Source organism: Mixophyes fleayi, chromosome 2 (assembly GCF_038048845.1).
Source record: "Mixophyes fleayi isolate aMixFle1 chromosome 2, aMixFle1.hap1, whole genome shotgun sequence".
Lineage (NCBI taxonomy): Eukaryota > Metazoa > Chordata > Amphibia > Anura > Limnodynastidae > Mixophyes > Mixophyes fleayi.
This window is the reverse complement of record NC_134403.1, coordinates 178,641,581-178,661,380: the sequence shown is the minus strand read 5'-3', so window position 1 is coordinate 178,661,380 and position 19,800 is coordinate 178,641,581. Positions and strand designations below refer to the sequence as shown.

At 42.8% G+C, this 19,800-nt stretch overlaps 1 protein-coding gene across 1 annotated transcript in view; it reads left to right on the top strand.

The window, feature by feature from the left end:
* TMEM132E (transmembrane protein 132E) overlaps positions 1 to 19,800 on the top strand; it is a 376,668-nt gene that overhangs the window by 297,713 nt on the left and 59,155 nt on the right. The window contains exon 3 of the mRNA XM_075195036.1: positions 3,464 to 3,604. Within this exon, the coding sequence (XP_075051137.1) occupies positions 3,464 to 3,604 (141 nt within the window). The remainder of the gene's footprint in view (positions 1 to 3,463; positions 3,605 to 19,800) is intronic.

The following is a 19,800-nucleotide window of genomic DNA, read 5'->3' as shown; positions in this document are numbered from 1 at the left end:
ATAAAAAAATGACCACACTCCGGCTGCTGCTGCTGATGTATGTGCTGTAATGCAGTCACAGGGAAAGATGTATGTGCTGTAATGCATTCACAGGGAAAGATGTATGTGCTGTATTGTATTCACAGGGAAAATCCTGGTACCCCTGTGCTCAGTCATCATTTGCAAATAATTCACTGACTGAAAGTCTGAGAAAATGTGTGTTATAGCAGCTAAAAGACAATAATTGATAAGCGAAAGAGCATTTAATTATATTTTTAATTTTATTTTATTTCACTCTTACCGGTTCATCATAAAAGTCTCATTTGATATAATTTACAATATAAGATGCTTGCATTATTAGTATGATATTTTTCAATTGTTTCAGGCTAGGTTAGCCATAGGTGCAATTATTTAATACAGAGTTAAAAAAACATGCACTTTATTTACACATCCCATGTGCTGTAGTTGCAGACATTTTAAAGTCATGTCCATGTGTTGTATTCCTATGGCAAATCCCCCTAATTAATTAAACTTTCTCAAATAATTACTTTTATTTAAATATCTCTCTTTTACAGTAGAAATAAACAACTCAGGGAGTGAGAATACAAGTGTTATTTGCAATTCATAGACCTGCTCTGGCAGTTGTAAAGGATAATAAGACTCATAATGGAAAATTCAGTTTTGATAGATTAATCTAAGTACAACATGGTTCCAATAGATTTTTATGCGGAGGTCTGGCGTTCAGACTATGTGGTGAGTAACACCAAAATCTTCTCTGTGTCTGCCGATGATCTGCTAGCTCCTGCACGCCTACAACAGGTTGATAGCATGCTGCTAGTCTGAAAAAGAGACTGCATCAAAACAATGCTCCTTTGAACTCATTAAGGACAATTTTAAACCATCATCAGTTATATTTTGATGTACACTAGGACAAAATCCATAACCCTAAGGCTCTGTAACAATAGGTAAAAGTGCTTCTATTACAAACTGCAACACCCATGGTTTTAAAATATTCTAAACTGTACAATTGACATATTCACATTCCATTTCCTATAATAGAATCACATTTATAGTTAAAGTTAAATTGTGCCTTTGTGCAACACAAAATAAAACACATAGCGGCCTGCCACATTCCACCCATTACATACTTGCTTACTATCCCAGAATGTCTGAGACACTAGTGGGTATTCTCCCTGACTCCCGGGAGAGTCTGGCAATCTCCCTGAAGCAAGCCAGGTGGGCGCAGCACAGCATAATGAAACCATTACTGTCTGAAATACTGGGAACACATCAATGTGCTGGAGAGCAGTGGCCATTTTCTTGTAGCACACCTCCTCCTGGTGGAAGAGGTGTGCTACAAGAAAATGGCCATTGCTCTCCACCTACAGAGAGGTGAGGTGGAAGAGAGAAACAGGCTGAGAGAGAAAGAAAGAGCGGGGAGGGGGAGAGGGTAGATTAAAAAAAAAAAAGATATCAGTCTGTATATAGCTTTATTGGATCAGCAGAAAGATGTTTTTATTCAGCAAAAGTACAAAGAGCAAAGTGAATGTTGTGAATAATGTAAAAAATAAATAGAAAAAAATGTAAACTACATAGTAACTGACTGGTCTGGAGCACAGCACTATATTCAGCACTCTCCATCCCAAAGCCATAATTTCAGTACTAGCTTACTCCTTATACAAATATCACTGAACATGCCACTTACTGAGGGATGTGGGGGAGAGAATTGGTTTATAAAAGAGAAGAAAGGAGAGGGAAAAACAGGGAACGGACGAGGAAGGGAGAGAGGGAGACAAAGTGGGGGAAAGGTGATGAGTGAGGGTTCCTGTGTCCTATATATGCCTTTGGGTATAGCTAAACATGCTCTTTGGGCAGAGCAGGGCCTGCTCCCATTATCACCAATGTGTTACTTACACAGTCTACCTGTAATTGTTTTTCAAAAATAGGTAAGTATGACCCATTATCCAGCCTCATTCTTAGCATGCCTGCAAAGCAGCCATGTTAGTATGCAACATCACAATTTTTGTATGCGTAAGGTGGCACAAAACAGAAAAACAAGTTGCATGCAGCTTTTGCACTGAGGTTGCTCTGCTTCTGAAAATAAACAAATGATGTCCTCTATAAAACCTACATTGTTATTGACATAAGCTACACCTATGCACCACTAGACAATCTATTGTCTGTGGTTTTTTCTTCTCAGTCTGCAGAGGTTTCAGCATTCGTGAATGATAACAGAGCCCTCTGCGGGGCAGCGTGTATCCTTTCTGAGTGCACGTGTTAGGGAGGCTGCAGTGATTAGCAGCACAGGTAGATGCTGTCAGCTGCTCCCCCAGCTGTCACTATCTTTAGATCCTAATTGTGTAATCAGGGCGCACAGCGAGGGAGGGGCTGCTCTCTAATCTGTTATTCCTGTTTCTGCATAATCATACTCCCCATTCTGTATAGCTACCTCCCATTCTGTCAGTCTCTCTCATTGGGGGTAGGGAGGAAGGGACTTTAGATCATACCTTTCGATTAGCCCCTTCATTTGGAAATAGATAAATGATTAGTCAACCATGTATAATGAGTATGTATTGTATTAATGCCTCTGTAAAGGAGCCCACAGCGCTTCATGTTAGCATGTCAGGACATCCATTATTTGATCCTGTGGGGCTGTGCCGTCCTTGTTTTCTGTTTTCTTGTGCTTTGAACTCCGTTCCATTGTATTATGTGTTTTTATAGTCACAAACAAACTAGTTGCAGGAATCTTCATTTACACTTGTGATGAAATGAAGAGTCGCCATGTAAATTCTGCATGCTGTTTTTCTGTTTTTGTATTGTTTGTGTGATTAACACAGTTTATATCTATATATAGCATCAGTCACTGTTTTCTGTGTGTTATGTACAGTTGCATTGGGCTCCATCTCTCTTTCATTTTTTTTTGGCTTGTCAGAGATTTCAGCCAACAACTGTTCTCCTGTACAGTACATGTGGTAGGATACAGTTTTCTGAGTCTCATTCAGATGACTTGGTGTCCTGCTGTATGGCACAAAGCCAGTTTACTCGCTACTCTTTTCATCTCCACTCCTCCCTACCCTTGTTTTGTCTGCATTGATGTCTACAACATGCAGTCACATTAACACCAAGGGGAAAAGCTTACGATGTACACAATCACATTAAACCTATCTGTCTCTAGTGAGGCATTTTATACTTTCAGCACATCTACTCCCCCAAGGCACAAGAAGTTTTTTATAGCGATCTTTAGGTACAGCTGTTCTTGCCTTTGGGGAGCAGTGTTATTAAGGTGGCCAACTGTGCATGTGTATATATATATATATATATATATATATATATATATATATATATATATATATATATATATATATTAAAGGTGATAGGGTCTGCAAACAAACCAGAGAGTGAAATTGTCACAGAATCAAAAGACTTAGCAGGAATTGTACCCATGTGTTCTTAATATTGTTTTTCTCCATTTTGTCCTTTACAGGGTGAAGGCTAAGAAAGGAATAAACCTGCAGAACACAAGGTCCCGGGATCCTCAGTGGTTTGTCAACTCAGAGCTCCTGACTGGTGGGAAACACTCCACGGCAACAGTGGATGTATCAAAGGTTCAGGGGCTGCCATACAGGTACAGATCTATTGGGCCTATGTATGAAACTAACAGTTTGTGCGGTGATACAGCGATAAGCAAAAACCATGTGGAAGACTACCGATAAGGGTTACTTGTCACTCTGGAGCCCCCATTCTCAGTATGTGTGTATAACTTTTATATTATAATTAATAATATATAGATTATAATATATATAACTTCTCTCGGCCCAGAAAAATATATATTTTCTGGGGGGCAGTGCAATAGCTCTATTAATTTTAATAGGGAATATTTTTTTTATTTCAATACTTCTGTTAACCCCAGGTACTTTATAAATTGTATGCCCCATATGTATGGGGAAGAGTTCACCAGTGAGTCGGTGATACTTAACGCTGCCAAGGTTATGGCTGACAGAAAACACCTATAGAGGGCAAAAAAAAAAAGACAGCAATAAGGCTTTAAACCCATACACCAGCCTCAATTAGGGATGAGCGCGCTCGGATTTCTGAAATCCGAGCCCACCCGAACGTTGCGGATCCGAGACAGATCCGGGTATTGGCGCCAAATTCAAAAGTGAAACTGAGGCTCTGACTCATAATCCCGTTGTCGGATCTCGCGATACTCGGATCCTATAAATTCCCCGCTAGTCGCCGCCATCTTCACTCGGGCATTGATCAGGGTAGAGGGAGGGTGTGTTAGGTGGTCCTCTGTGCTGTTTAGTTCTGTGCTGTTTAGTGCTGTTTAGTGCTGTGCTGTGCTGTGCTGTGCTGTGCTGTGCTGTGCTGTGCTGTGCTGTGCTGTGCTGTGCTGTGTTCTGCAGTATCAGTCCAGTGGTGCTGTGTGCTGTGCTCTGTCCTTCTGAGGTCAGTGGTGCTGCTGGGTCCTGTGCTGTGTCCTGTTCAGTCCAGTGGTGCTGTGTCCTGTGCTCTGTGCTTCTAAGGGCATAGTTATTTCCCCAATATTCCCCTGTGTTTAAAAAAATAAAAAAAAGTTTTTTTTATAAAATACCAAAAACTACTTTAATATTTTTTAATTACCACAAAATTTTCACAACCAATCCTGCAGTATAAGCCCATTGGTACTGCAATATTACCAAGTTCACACATTCAGCAGTAAAAGTCCAGTGGTACTGCAATATTACAAAGTTTACACATTCTGCAGTATCAGTCCAGTGGTGCTGTGTCCTGTGCTCTGTCCTGCTGAGTTCCGTAGTGCTGCTGGGTCCTGTGCCGTGTCCTGTTCAGTCCAGTGGTGCTGTGTCCTGTGCTCTGTGCTTCTAAGGGCATAGTTATTTCCCCATTATTCCCAAGTTTGTAAAAAATAAAAAAAAAGTAAAAAAAAATAAAAAATTTAAAAAAAAAAAAAATATATAATAATTATAACCAAATTTGCAAAACCAATCCAGCATTATAAGTCCATTGGTACTGCAATATTACCAAGTTCACACATTCAGCAGTAAAAGTCCAGTGGTACTGCAATATTACAAAGTTTACACATTCTGCAGTATCAGTCCAGTGGTGCTGTGTCCTGTGCTCTGTCCTGCTGAGTTCCGTAGTGCTGCTGGGTCCTGTGCCGTGTCCTGTTCAGTCCAGTGGTGCTGTGTCCTGTGCTCTGTGCTTCTAAGGGCATAGTTATTTCCCCATTATTCCCAAGTTTGTAAAAAATAAAAAAAAAGTAAAAAAAAATAAAAAATTAAAAAAAAAAAAAAAATATATAATAATTATAACCAAATTTGCAAAACCAATCCAGCATTATAAGTCCATTGGTACTGCAATATTACCAAGTTCACACATTCTGCAGTATCTTGTGCTACATATAATGGAGACCAAAAATTTGGAGGATAAAGTAGGGAAAGATCAAGACCCACTTCCTCCTAATGCTGAAGCTGCTGCCACTAGTCATGACATAGACGATGAAATGCCATCAACGTCGTCTTCCAAGCCCGATGCCCAATCTCGTAGTACCGGGCATGTAAAATCCAAAAAGCCCAAGTTAAGAAAAAGTAGCAAAAAGAGAAACTTAAAATCATCTGAGGAGAAACGTAAAGTTGCCAATAGGCCATTTACGACACGGAGTGGCAAGGAACGGCTTAGGCCCTGGCCCGTGTTCATGACTAGTGGTTCAGCTTCACCCACGGATCTTAGCCCTCCTCCTCCTCCCCCCCCCTACAAAAAATTGAAGAGAGTTATGCTGTCAGCAACAAAACAGCAAACAACTCTGCCTTCTAAAGAGAAATTATCACAAATCCCCAAGGCGAGTCCAAGGGTGTTGGTGGTTGTCAAGCCTGACCTTCCCATCACTGTACGGGAAGAGGTGGCTCGGGAGGAGGCTATTGATGATGTAGCTGGCGCTGTGGAGGAACTTGATGATGAGGATGGTGATGTGGTTATTGTAAATGAGGCACCAGGGGGGGAAACAGCTGATGTCCATGGGATGAAAAAGCCCATCGTCATGCCTGGTCAGAAGACCAAAAAATGCACCTCTTCGGTCTGGAGTTATTTTTATCCAAATCCAGACAACCAATGTATGGCAATATGTAGCTTATGTAAAGCTCAAATAAGCAGGGGTAAGGATCTTGCCCACCTAGGAACATCCTCCCTTATACGTCACCTGAATAACCTTCATAGTTCAGTGGTTAGTTCAGGAACTGGGGCTAGGACCCTCATTGGTACAGGGACACCTAAATCCCGTGGTCCAGTTGGATACACACCAGCAACGCCCTCCTCGTCAACTTCCTCCACAATCTCCATCAGATTCAGTCCTGCAGCCCAAGTCACCAGCCAGACTGAGTCCTCCTCAATACGGGATTCATCCGAGGAATCCTGCAGCGGTACGCCTACTACTGCCACTGCTGCTGTTGCTGCTGTTAGTCGGTCATCTTCCCAGAGGGGAAGTCGTAAGACCGCTAAGTCTTTCACCAAACAATTGACCGTCCAACAGTCGTTTGCCATGACCACCAAATACGATAGTAGTCACCCTATTGCAAAGCGTATAACTGCGGCTGTAACTGCAATGTTGGTGTTAGACGTGCGCCCGGTGTCCGCCATCAGTGGAGTGGGATTTAGAGGGTTGATGGAGGTATTGTGTCCCCGGTACCAAATCCCCTCGAGATTCCACTTCACTAGGCAGGCGATACCAAAAATGTACAGAGAAGTACGATCAAGTGTCCTCAGTGCTCTTAAAAATGCGGTTGTACCCACTGTCCACTTAACCACGGACATGTGGACAAGTGGTTCTGGGCAAACGAAGGACTATATGACTGTGACAGCCCACTGGGTAGATGCATCCCCTTCCGCAGCAACAGCAACAGCTGCATCAGTAGCAGCATCTACAAAATGGCTGCTCATGCAAAGGCAGGCAACATTGTGCATTACAGGCTTTAATAAGAGGCACAACGCTGACAACATATTAGAGAAAATGAGGGAAATTATCTCCCAGTGGCTTACCCCACTTAGACTCTCATGGGGATTTGTGGTGTCAGACAATGCCAGTAACATTGTGCGGGCATTAAATATGGGCAATTTCCAGCACGTCCCATGTTTTGCCCACACCATTAATTTGGTGGTGCAGCATTACCTCAAGAGTGACAGGGGTGTGCAGGAGATGCTTGCGGTGGCCCGCAAAATTGCTGGACACTTTCGGCATTCAGCCAGTGCCTACCGCAGACTAGAGGCACATCAAAAAAGCTTGAACCTGCCCTGCCATCACCTCAAACAAGAGGTTGTGACGCGCTGGAACTCCACCCTCTATATGCTGCAGAGGATGGAGGAGCAGCAAAAGGCCATTCAGGCCTACACAGCCACCTACGACATAGGCAAAGGAGTGGGGATGCGCCTGAGTCAAGCGCAGTGGAGACTGATTTCCGTGTTGTGCAAGGTTCTGCAGCCATTTGAACTTGCCACACGAGAAGTCAGTTCCGACACTGCCAGCTTGAGTCAGGTCATTCCCCTGATCAGGCTGTTGCAGAAGCAGCTGGAGAAAGTGAGGGAGGATCTGGTAAGCCATTGCGATTACAGCAAGCATGTAGCTCTTGTGGATGTAGCCCTTCGTACGCTTTGCCAGGATCCGAGGGTGGTCACTCTTTTAAAGTCAGAGGAATACATTCTGGCCACCGTGCTCGATCCTCGGTTTAAAGCGTATGTTGTGTCTCTGTTTCCGGCGGACACAAATCTACAGCGGTGCAAAGACCTGCTGGTCAGGAGATTGTCCTCTGAAGAGGACCGTGACATGCCAACAGCTCCACCCTCATTTTCTTCCACATCTATGGCTGCGAGGAAAAAGCTCAGTTTTCCCAAAAGAGGCACTGGCGGGGATGCTGATAACATCTGGTCCGGACTGAAGGACCTGCCAACCATTGCAGACATGTCTACTCTCGCTGCATTGGATGCTGTGACAATAGAAAAAATTGTGGATGATTACTTTGCTGACACCATCCAAGTAGACATGTCAGACAGTCCATATTGTTACTGGCAGGAAAAAAAGGCAGTTTGGAAGCCCCTGTACAAACTGGCTCTATTTTACCTGAGTTGTCCCCCCTCCAGTGTGTACTCGGAAAGAGTTTTTAGTGCAGCGGGGAACCTGGTCAGTGAGCGGCGAAGGAGGTTGCTTCCTCACAACGTTGAAAAAATGATGTTTATAAAAATGAATAATCAATTCCTCAATGAAGTACAGCACTGCCCTCCAGATACTACAGAGGGACCTGTGGTTGTGGAGTCCAGCGGGGACGAATTGATAATGTGTGATGAGGAGGAAGTACACACTGTAGGGGGAGAGGAATCAGAGGTTGAGGATGAGGACGACATCTTGCCTCAGTAGAGCCTGTTTAGTCTGTACAGGGAGAGATGAATAGCTTTTTTGGTGTGGGGGCCCAAACAAACCAATCATTTCAGTCAAAGTTGTTTGGTAGGCCCTGTCGCTGAAATGATTGGTTTGTTAAAGTGTGCATGTCCTATTTCAACAGCAGACCTCTCAACTGCAGCTCATCCCTCCTCTGCGGGGATAATGTCTCCTGTGCTCTGACACGTCACTCTGTGTACTCTCAGCCTCAGGATCTGACACTACAGCTACCATGCCTCTTGTAGCAGCCCTCACTCCAGGGCCTCTTCCATGTGCAGTGTCCCCCTCTCTCTTGGGTTCACTATAGTGGCATGGAGTTCTCCCCCTCATCCAGGGCACACATTCCTTGCCCTGGCTCAGTCACCACGCTCAGACTTCCAGGCAATGCTGGGGGAGCCTGGGAGCTTCCACCCCAGGTCCCCAGCTACAACTCTCCTCTCCTGTGTCTTCTCTCTCTTTCTGACACTTTAAAGATCGTGCCTTTAAATGAAAAAGTCAGTCTTCATTGCACGACTATGTGCAAGTGCAACAGGGACATTTTTTTGGGTTTACAAAGTCAAACAATAACACTACGACCCTGTCTGTCTGGGGTCTGTCAATGACGAATTGTCTGGAGCATGTTTTGAGGAGGTATTGTGGCCCCGGTATCAAATTGGGTACCGGGGCCACCCCACTATGCAGTCCAGATACTTGTTTGGTGGAATTCCGACACGTGGAGGGTTTTTTAATTATATTGTGGCCTCGGTACCAAATTGTGTACCGGGGCCACCACACTACGCAGTCAAGATACTTGTTTGGTGGAATTCAGACCAGTTGAGGGTTTTATTATTATATTGTGTGGACCACTCTATCTATACCACACTACAACTCTATACCACTCTATTTCCTACTTTAATTCTATTTAATTCTATTTCCTACTTTAATTCTATTACTAATTAATTAACATAAAGAGGAACAAAAATAACCAATTTTACCAAAAGTATAATATGACTTAGACTTACAAACACTACACTTGAAAGATCGTGCCTTTAAATGAAAAAGTAAGTCTTCATTGCATGACTATGTGCAACAGGGACAGTTTTTTTACAAAGTCAACTAATAACACTTGGACCCTGTCTGTCTTTAACATACTTAATGGGATCTCAATGACGAATTGTCTGTAGCATGTTTGGAGGAGGTATTGTGGCCCCGGTATCAAGTTGGGTACCGGGGCCACCCCACTACGCAGTCCAGATACTTGTTTGGTGGAATTCTGACACGTGGAGGGTTTTTTAATTATATTGTGGCCTCGGTACCAAATTGTGTACCGGGGCCACCACACTACGCAGTCAAGATAGATAGATGCGTATCATAGATAAAGTACATTCAGTGGTGTGGGGCAAATTGAAAAATATTCAAAATGCACTGACATTATCAAAAACAAGAGGTTGTCACACGCTAAAACTCCAACATGTATATGATGGAGAGGATGGAGGAGCAGCCGTATGTGTAGTGTAATGCAGACCTGTTGAAGGTTTTTTATATATTTTATTGTGGTGCCCAGTGCCCACTCCTCTACGCAGTCCAGGTACATTTATTGGTGCGATTCATAAAAGTTCAGGGTTTTTAAGATATTGTGGTGACCCACTCCTCTACGCAGTCCAGGTACATTTATTGGTGCGATTCATAAAAGTTCAGGGTTTTTAAGATATTGTGGTGACCCACTCCTCTACGCAGTCCAGGTACATTTATTGGTGCGATTCATAAAAGTTCAGGGTTTTTAATATATTGTGGTGACCCACTCCTCTACGCAGTCCAGGTACATTTATTGGTGCGAATCAAACAAGTTGATGGTTTTCTTATTATATATATTGTGGTGACCCACTCCTCTACGCAGTCCAGGTACATTTATTGGTGCGATTCATAAAAGTTCAGGGTTTTTAAGATATTGTGGTGACCCACTCCTCTACGCAGTCCAGGTACATTTATTGGTGCGAATCAAACAAGTTGATGGTTTTCTTATTATATATATTGTGGTGACCCACTCCTCTACGCAGTCCAGGTACATTTATTGGTGCGATTCTTAAAAGTTCAGGGTTTTTAAGATATTGTGGTGACCCACTCCTCTACGCAGTCCAGGTACATTTATTGGTGCGATTCATAAAAGTTCAGGGTTTTTAATATATTGTGGTGACCCACTCCTCTACGCAGTCCAGGTACATTTATTGGTGCGATTCATAAAAGTTCAGGGTTTTTAATATATTGTGGTGACCCACTCCTCTACGCAGTCCAGGTACATTTATTGGTGCGAATCAAACAAGTTGATGGTTTTCTTATTATATATATTGTGGTGACCCACTCCTCTACGCAGTCCAGGTACATTTTTTGGTGCGATTCATAAAAGTTCAGGGTTTTTAATATATTGTGGTGACCCACTCCTCTACGCAGTCCAGGTACATTTATTGGTGCGAATCAAACAAGTTGATGGTTTTCTTATTATATATATTGTGGTGACCCACTCCTCTACGCAGTCCAGGTACATTTATTGGTGCGAATCATAAAAGTTCAGGGTTTTTAAGATATTGTGGTGACCCACTCCTCTACGCAGTCCAGAAAGATACCTTTTTGCAACGTTTTGGACTAATAACTATATTGTGAGGTGTTCAGAATACACTGTAAATTAGTGGAAATGCTTGTTATTGAATGTTATTGAGGTTAATAATAGCCTAGGAGTGAAAATAAGCCCAAAAACTTGATTTTTAAACTTTTTATGTTTTTTTCAAAAAAAATCCGAATCCAATACCTTAAATCCGAACCGAGACCTTTCGTCAAGTGTTTTGCGAGACAAATCCGAACCTCAAAAATAACGAAAATCCGGATCCAAAACACAAAACACGAGACCTCAAAAGTCGCCGGTGCACATCCCTAGCCTCAATATCACAGTTTGGAAACACAGTTACTTCTTTTAGCCCTTATTTATTAAATTAAGATTGTAAACATCTAGGGGTAAATGTATGAATCTCCGGATTCTTCATCTCCGGCGTGTTCAGCCTCTTCAGCGCTTAAATTTAAAGCGGCGCTGCATTGTAAAGGGAAGTTTCCCTTTACAATGCAGCGCCGCTTTAAATTTAAGCGCTGAAGAGGCTGAACACGCCGGAGGTGAAGAATCCGGAGATTCATACATTTACCCCCTAGTCCCTTAACAACTGACATGCAACAAAAGCACAAATATAGTTAGGTGATAATAATGTTTTGCCCAGATAAGCTGCCACATTCATCAGATCATTTAAAATACAATGCACAACAGGGTGCTCATCTGACACCAGTGATCTTAGATCTCATAGCGGATTAGTTCTCACAGCTACACATACAATTTATATAGCTCAGAACAGCAACAGATCGAGGGCCTGGTCCCAGACACATGAAAGTCTACTTCGGCTTCAAGCAGAATTCCTATCAGGACAAAAAGGGTGTTTTTGTGCATTTTATGGTTGAATAATATAAAAATTATGAGAGAAAATATTAAATGGGTATTTTCTAGCAAATCAAAAGTATTTCTCTCAGTGACATGATAATGTCACATGGTGGCTTTATGAGGGTCTTACCATGGAAGCGTATACTTGAAGTATACATAGCTGTCTATTTATAAGCAACTAAAATTTAAATAGACTCTAATTCTGACCTGAACAATGTGGGGAATTGGATCGATATTGCAACATTTATCACCCGAAATCAATTGTGATGCCTCATAATAATTTGATTAAAAGCGATCATTATCAGGCATGTTGATAAATGTGGTCAGAAGTGGGGGTCACTGCTATCGGCCTGTCTTCTGACTGTATTCACAGGCCTCAGTCATTACGGAAGTGATCCAGACCTTTGGCCGAGCGGCAGGATTGCTCAATGTGGCTGTTATTAGATGACTAATAATTAAATATCAATTAAAGGCCATTGATAAAAGAGATACACATTATTTCTATATGTAGATCTCTTCCATTACCCACACAGTTCCAGAAAAAAATTAAAAATATTCTGTTCCAGATTACATAGAAATCTGGAAAACTCCCAAGCCCCAGTCATGCTGGATAATAGATCCCATATACCTGTAAACAGTGGCAATATGGAAAATGGAAATTAATGGTATTTGATAGTTTTACAATGATGGCAGTAGGAGAAGTGACGGTATGAAATAACACCATATATAACACCCCACATTGATAGTACTCCCATTTAATAAATATATAATACATTTCCTTCCCTACAAACACCCTTGGTAATAAATTAATAACATTTACATTCAATAAATATACCCCTCAACCATGCCTGACATTAAATAATTCATAATCAAATTCTGTAAATTGCCATCCCCAAACTTAGCCCCCACTCACAGTCCATCATTAAATTAATAGGCCACCCTCTTCCCTCATTACATTCAGACAACCCCCTTTCTGTCATTACATTCAGACAACCCCTCCTTCCCACATTACATTATAACAACCCCCCTTCCCTAATTACAGTAAGACAAATCCCTCCCATCCTTTATTACATGAAGAGAATACCCCCTCTGCGCTTCTTAAATTAAGACAAATCCCCTTTCCCTCCCTTATTACATTAACAAAACAAGCCCTCTGCCCTCATTAAATTAAGACAAATCCTCCTCCCCTCCCTTATTACATTAAGAAAATATTACTCATCTCACCTTCCCGCGCACTTACCTTCTTTCAGCTGCGCTGTGTAGGAGAGTCTGTTGCAGCCTGCACGCATGGCATGGCGCCTGTCATGTGGTGCAAGTCCCATGTGACTTGTTAGTCACACACACACACACACACGCAGGCAGGCAGGGCAGAGAGGACGGATCCAAAGACATAGGGTGAGGGCAGGGAGGAAACAGACACACACACATGGAGGAGACAGCCACAGACACACACACATGCAGGGAGGAGACAAGCAAAAACACACATAGGGTAAGAGAGGGAGGGGGAATGGATCATATTTTCACGGCTGCAAGTCTGATGCACACACATACTTTACAAGGGTAACAGAGCAGGAGTGCAGCTTAACTAAAGTGGAGAAAAGAAGTGCTGGTATGCCATGCTGGCACATACCTCTCTACTTCGAGCACTGCACAAGACCATAACAGTAGCTGTAACAGACAACTATGGGGGCAGCTACAGGGCACACAGGGGCACTTGGCAGCAAGTGCTAATTACACTTAGTTATTTTGTGTCCCCACATCTATTAGCCTAGGAAACTCAGAGTTTATGCAGTGTATTTTCCAGCACATAGTAACTGCTGATATCTTAGAGAACATTGCCTGCAGCACAGTCACAGAGTTCCTTAACCTAATAGACAAAGGCATACTGGGCTTGTTTTATTAAGAAACGCAAATGCCAATATGTGCTATATTTTGCATAAAAACGCTCCTCGCTTGCCCAGAACCGGACCATACACCAGTGAACGCAGCAACGTCTAATTCATCTTCAAGCACTAAGTACCCTTACTACAGCCTCTAATTTCATGGGCGGAACAGGGTAGGGAATGGGCATGTGCACATAGTCAGTGCACAGTAAGGGTTTGCTAAGCTTGAGCGATTCAAGCTTCGGTTATATCATTTGCACCAGCTACAGGTTAGGTGGAAGTGCTCACTGGTGTACGCTTATGGCACACGCTGGGGCTCTGCAGGATGCGGTAAAGTGCTGGGGTCCATTAGCTCCTAGCTATGCTTGTGGTTGTATTATGGCTGGCATAACCAATCTTACAACAATACATTTGAAGTTGTTGCTTTTCTCACTGTTAATTGATTTGGAATCATTATGTTCAGTGATAATCAGCATGTTTTCCTCCAAGATTTGTCAATCCATTTTGCCCTCTATTTAGGCATGTTTTCCGGTCCATAAAGCAGAGAAGCGTCCACTTGGCATTATGCCCCGTCACCACCATGTTTCACAGTAGGCATAGTGTTCTTGGGATGATGGACAGTAACAGGCGTTTGCAAAGCAAACCACCTGTAAGTCTCATCACCTCATAGCGGTAAATTTATCAAGCTGCGGGTTTGAAAAAGTGTAGATGTTGCATGTAGCAACCAATCAGATTCTAGCTGTCATTTTGTAGAATGTACAAAATAAATGGTAACTAGAATTTGATTGGTTGCTATAGGCTACACCTCCACTTTTTAAAACCCGCAGCTTGATAAATTAACCCCATAGAGCAGGGGTCAGGGAACTTTTTTACCTTTTACCCCAAAATATATTTAGATACGCCAACATTACCCCCTTGATTTGAAAGGAAGGAAATCATATATTGTTAATTATTGGAATTCAAAATTTTATTGAATCTATTCAAAATGTCTTTGAAAGCTTCAACTTCAAAACATCAGGGTTTGGAGAAATGATGTTGCTTCATTTTTGATACGAGAGCATCAATATTGGGGCATTTTGATGTCAGAGCAATTTGGATACAGTCTTCAGCGTCCAGTCGATTTCTCTGCTTTGTTTTTATGTTTGTTAAGAGTGGAAAATCCTTGTTCGCAAAGGTAGATTGTTGCAAAAGGCAGCAACTTTTTGACTGCCTCCCCATGTGCAATTTTGAATGTCTTTGCAGCCGTTGACATCCAAAAATATGACAGATCTGCTTTGTTTTCAAATGCAATACGTGCTTCATTATTGCATCGAAGGTCAAGAAGTGCCTCTGCTAACCCTTGAGGCTCTTCTGGTACAAGAGCAATTTCACATTTGAAGGGGTCTACAATCCAACTGACAGCATGTGAATCGGCAGCATTACCCCCAGGAATTTAATTTTTACCCCATTTGGGGTAATTTACCCCTGTTCCCTGACCACTGCCATAGAGTCTTCCTCCTTTAGGTATGTGGGTCTCTCACATGCACATCTGACCAACCCTATGCAACATTTGATGTGAGTTTTCTTTGGCAATGGTTTACTTATATGCCATCATCCATAAAGGGCAAATTTAGGAAGAGCTTGAGCTATTGTTGTCCCATTTACCTTTTTTCACACCTCTCTTATAGAAGACTTTAACATGGATACTCAGTTTTAAAAAAGGGCCTGTTTTAGACAAAGTTACATATTCTCTCCATTTCTTTTTGATGGACTTGACAGTGCTCCATGTGGGATCTTAAAAGTCTTTGAAATCTTCTTATATCCTTTTTGCTGATTGGTGCTTCTCAATAACTTTTTCTCAGATTTCTTTTGAATTGTGTTTGTTCTTCATGGTGAAGCTCTTGCTTAGAAATGACCGACAGCTGTGGGACCACTCACTATAATTGTGTACAGGTGGACTCCAATCAATGAACTTTGTGAGCTCTGAAGGCAATTAATAGATTTTTTTGTTTGCAAATTTTAAGAAAAACTTTACAGTATTTTATTTAACATTGCAGATTAATTTTTAGTAGTAAGCAGGAAACATTCCGGAAAAAAATGCATTTTGATTCCATGATGTAGTAAAATAAAAATGTGACAAAAGCCAGAGGGGCAAATACTTTTTATAGCAACTGATTTTGTTCTGCCTTTCCTTGCATGCCTGCAAAGTTCTCTGCACTTGATGTTGTTGTGACCCTTCACCATTAAAATTAAATATAATTAATCTATATATAAATATGTATTAATAGAACCTTAAGTTCAACCAATGTGCCAGTGAAATTAGTCAAAGTATGTTCTCCGGATGTCTGGACAAAATGCAGTTGAACAAGAAAAGTGTTACTAGTTTCACATACAAGTTAATTTTTTTGCATTGTACCTACATTGCTAGTTTAGTAGGCTGTAGTTTCCATTTTCAGAATCCGAATGTAAATAGTCTTTTCCAGAAGTCTAAGAGAATGGTTTAAATAGGTCCGAGGGAGAATAAAAGCATAATTGCATTGAAGTGTAAACTCCCCGCGGGTAAGTGGTCTAAAGCGGCTCACTTCTTTCATTCCATTAATATTTCATCAGGTTGTTTTCCTAAAAGGTGATTGCAATCACTTTAAATTCATCGCCTGTCTCTAACCTTTTGAAGGCCGATTTCAATCTGCATTGGAAATGGCACACAAGTGCCTTTCTTCTTACCAGACTGTGCTTGCTTCATGAAACTGGCAATATGTAATACGTGCACGTCACACATATATATATATATATATATATATATATATATATATATATATATATATATATATATATACAGAAAATAGTGAAAGGAAAAAAGGGCGCTTCTTTAAATTAATGAAATGTGTACAAGTGTATAAAATCATTTGAAACTAGAGATGAGCGCACTCGGATTTCCTGAATCCGAGCCCACCCGAACCTTGCTGTTCCGAGTCGGATCCGAGACAGATCCGGGTATTGGCGCCAAATGAAAAATTGAAACCGAGGCTCGGAGTCATAATCCCGCTGTCGGATCTCGCGATACTCGGAACCTATAAATTTCCCGCTAGTCGCCGCCATCTTCACTCGGGCATTGATCAGGGTAGAGGGAGGGTGTGTTAGGTGGTCCTCTGTTCTGGTAGATCTCGTGCTGTGCTGTTTAGTGCTGTTTAGTGCTGTGCTGTGCTGTGTTGTGTTCTGCAGTATCAGTCCAGTGGTGCTGCAATATTACCAAGTTCACACATTCAGCAGTAAAAGGCCAGTGGGACTGCTGCAATATTACAAAGTTCACACATTCTGCAGTATCAGTCCAGTGGTGCTGTGTGCTGTGCTCTGTCAATTTTGAGTTCAGTGGTGCTGCTGGGTCCTGTGTGCTGTGTCCTGTTCAGTCCAGTGGTCCTGTGTCCCGTGCTCTGTGCTTCTAAGGGCATAGTTATTTCCCCAATATTCCCAAGTGTTTAAAAAATGAAAAAAAAGTTAAAAAAAATATACAAAAAACTAATTAAATTTTTTTTTATTTACAACAAAATTTGCCAAACCAATCCTGCAGTATAAGCCCATTGGTACTGCAATATTACCAAGTTCACACATTCTGCAGTATCTTGTGCTACATATAATGGAGAGCAAAAATTTGGAGGATAAAGTAGGGAAAGATCAAGACCCACTTCCTCCTAATGCCGAAGCTGCTGCCACTAGTCATGACCTAGACGATGAAATGATATCAACGTCGTCTTCCAAGCCCGATGCCCAATCTCCTAGTACAGGGCATGTAAAATCCAAAAAGCCCAAGTTAAGAAAAAGTAGCAAAAAGAGAAACTTAAAATCATCTGAGGAGAAACGCAAAGTTGGCGATATGCCATTTACGACACGTAGTGGCAAGGAACGGCTTAAGCCCTGGCCCGTGTTCATGACTAGTGGTCCATCTTCACCCAAGGATCTTAGCCCTCCTCCTCCTCCTCCCCCCCCCCCCTACAAAAAATTGAAGAATTATGCTGTCAGCAACAAAACAGCAAACAACTCTGCCTTCTAAAAAGAAATTATCACAAATCCCCAAGGCGAGTCCAAGGGTGTTGGTGGTTGTCAAGCCTGACCTTCCCATCACTGTACAGGAAGAGGTGGCTCGGGAGGAGGCTATTGATGATGTAGCTGGCGCTGTGGAGAAACTTGATGATGAGGATGGTGATGTGGTTATTGTAAATGAGGCACCAGGGGGGGAAACAGCTGATGTCCATGGGATGAAAAAGCCCATTGTCATGCCTGGTCAGAAGACCAAAAAATGCACCTCTTCGGTCTGGAGTTATTTTTATCCAAATCCGGACAACCAATGTATGGCCATATGTAGCTTATGTAAAGCTCAAATAAGCAGGGGTAAGGATCTTGCCCACCTAGGGACATCCTCCCTTATACGTCACCTGAATAACCTTCATAGTTCAGTGGTTAGTTCAGGAACTGGGGCTAGGACCGTCATCGGTACAGGGACACCTAAATTCCGTGGTCCAGTTGGATACACACCAGCAACACCCTCCTCGTCAACTTCCTCCACGCTCTCCATCAGATTCAGTCCTGCAGCCCAAGTCAGCAGCCAGACTGAGTCCTCTCCAATACGGGATTCATCTGAGGAATCCTGCAGTGGTACGCCTACTACTGCCACTGCTGCTGTTGCTGCTGTTAGTCGGTCATCTTCCCAGAGGGGAAGTCGTAAGACCGCTAAGTCTTTCACAAAACAATTGACCGTCCAACAGTCGTTTGCCATGACCACAAAATACGATAGTAGTCACCCTATTGCAAAGCGTATAACTGCGGCTGTAACTGCAATGTTGGTGTTAGATGTGCGCCCGGTGTCCACCATCAGTGGAGTGGGATTTAGAGGGTTGATGGAGGTATTGTGTCCCCGGTACCAAATCCCGTCGAGATTCCACTTCACTAGGCAGGCGATACCAAAAATGTACAGAGAAGTACGATCAAGTGTCCTCAGTGCTCTGAAAAATGCGGTTGTACCCACTGTCCACTTAACCACGGACATGTGGACAAGTGGTTCTGGGCAAACGAAGGACTATATGACTGTGACAGCCCACTGGGTGGTTGTACCCACTGTCCACTTAACCACGGACATGTGGACAAGTGGTTCTGGGCAAACGAAGGACTATATGACTGTGACAGCCCACTGGGTAGATGCATCCCCTTCCGCAGCAACAGCTGCATCAGTAGCAGCAACTACAAAATGGCTGCTCGTGCAAAGGCAGGCAACATTGTGTATTACAGGCTTTAATAAGAGGCACAACGCTGACAACATATTAGGGAAACTGAGGGAAATTATCTCCCAGTGGCTTACCCCACTTAGACTCTCATGGGGATTTGTGGTGTCAGACAACGCCAGTAACATTGTGCGGGCATTAAATATGGGCAATTTCCAGCACGTCCCATATTTTGCCCACACCATTAATTTGGTGGTGCAGCATTACCTCAGTAGTGACAGGGGTGTGCAGGAGATGCTTGCGGTGGCCCGCAAAATTGCTGGACACTTTCGGCATTCAGCCAGTGCCTACCGCAGACTAGAGGCACATCAAAAAAGCATGAACCTGCCCTGCCATCACCTCAAACAAGAGGTTGTGACGCGCTGGAACTCCACCCTCTATATGCTGCAGAGGATGGAGGAGCAGCAAAAGGCCATTCAGGCCTAGACAGCCACCTACAACATAGGCAAAGGAGTGGGGATGCGCCTGAGTCAAGCGCAGTGGAGACTGATTTCCGTGTTGTGCAAGGTTCTCCAGCCGTTTGAACTTGCCACACGAGAAGTCAGTTCCGACACTGCCAGCTTGAGTCAGGTCATTCCCCTGATCAGGCTGTTGCAGAAGCAGCTGGAGAAAGTGAGGGAGGAGCTGGTAAACCATTGCGATTACACCAAGCATGTAGCTCTTGTGGATGTAGCCCTTCGTACGCTTTGCCAGGATCCGAGGGTGGTCACTCTTTTAAAGTCAGAGAAATACATTCTGGCCACCGTGCTCGATCCTCGGTTTAAAGCGTATGTTGTGTCTCTGTTTCCGACGGACACAAGTCTACAGCGG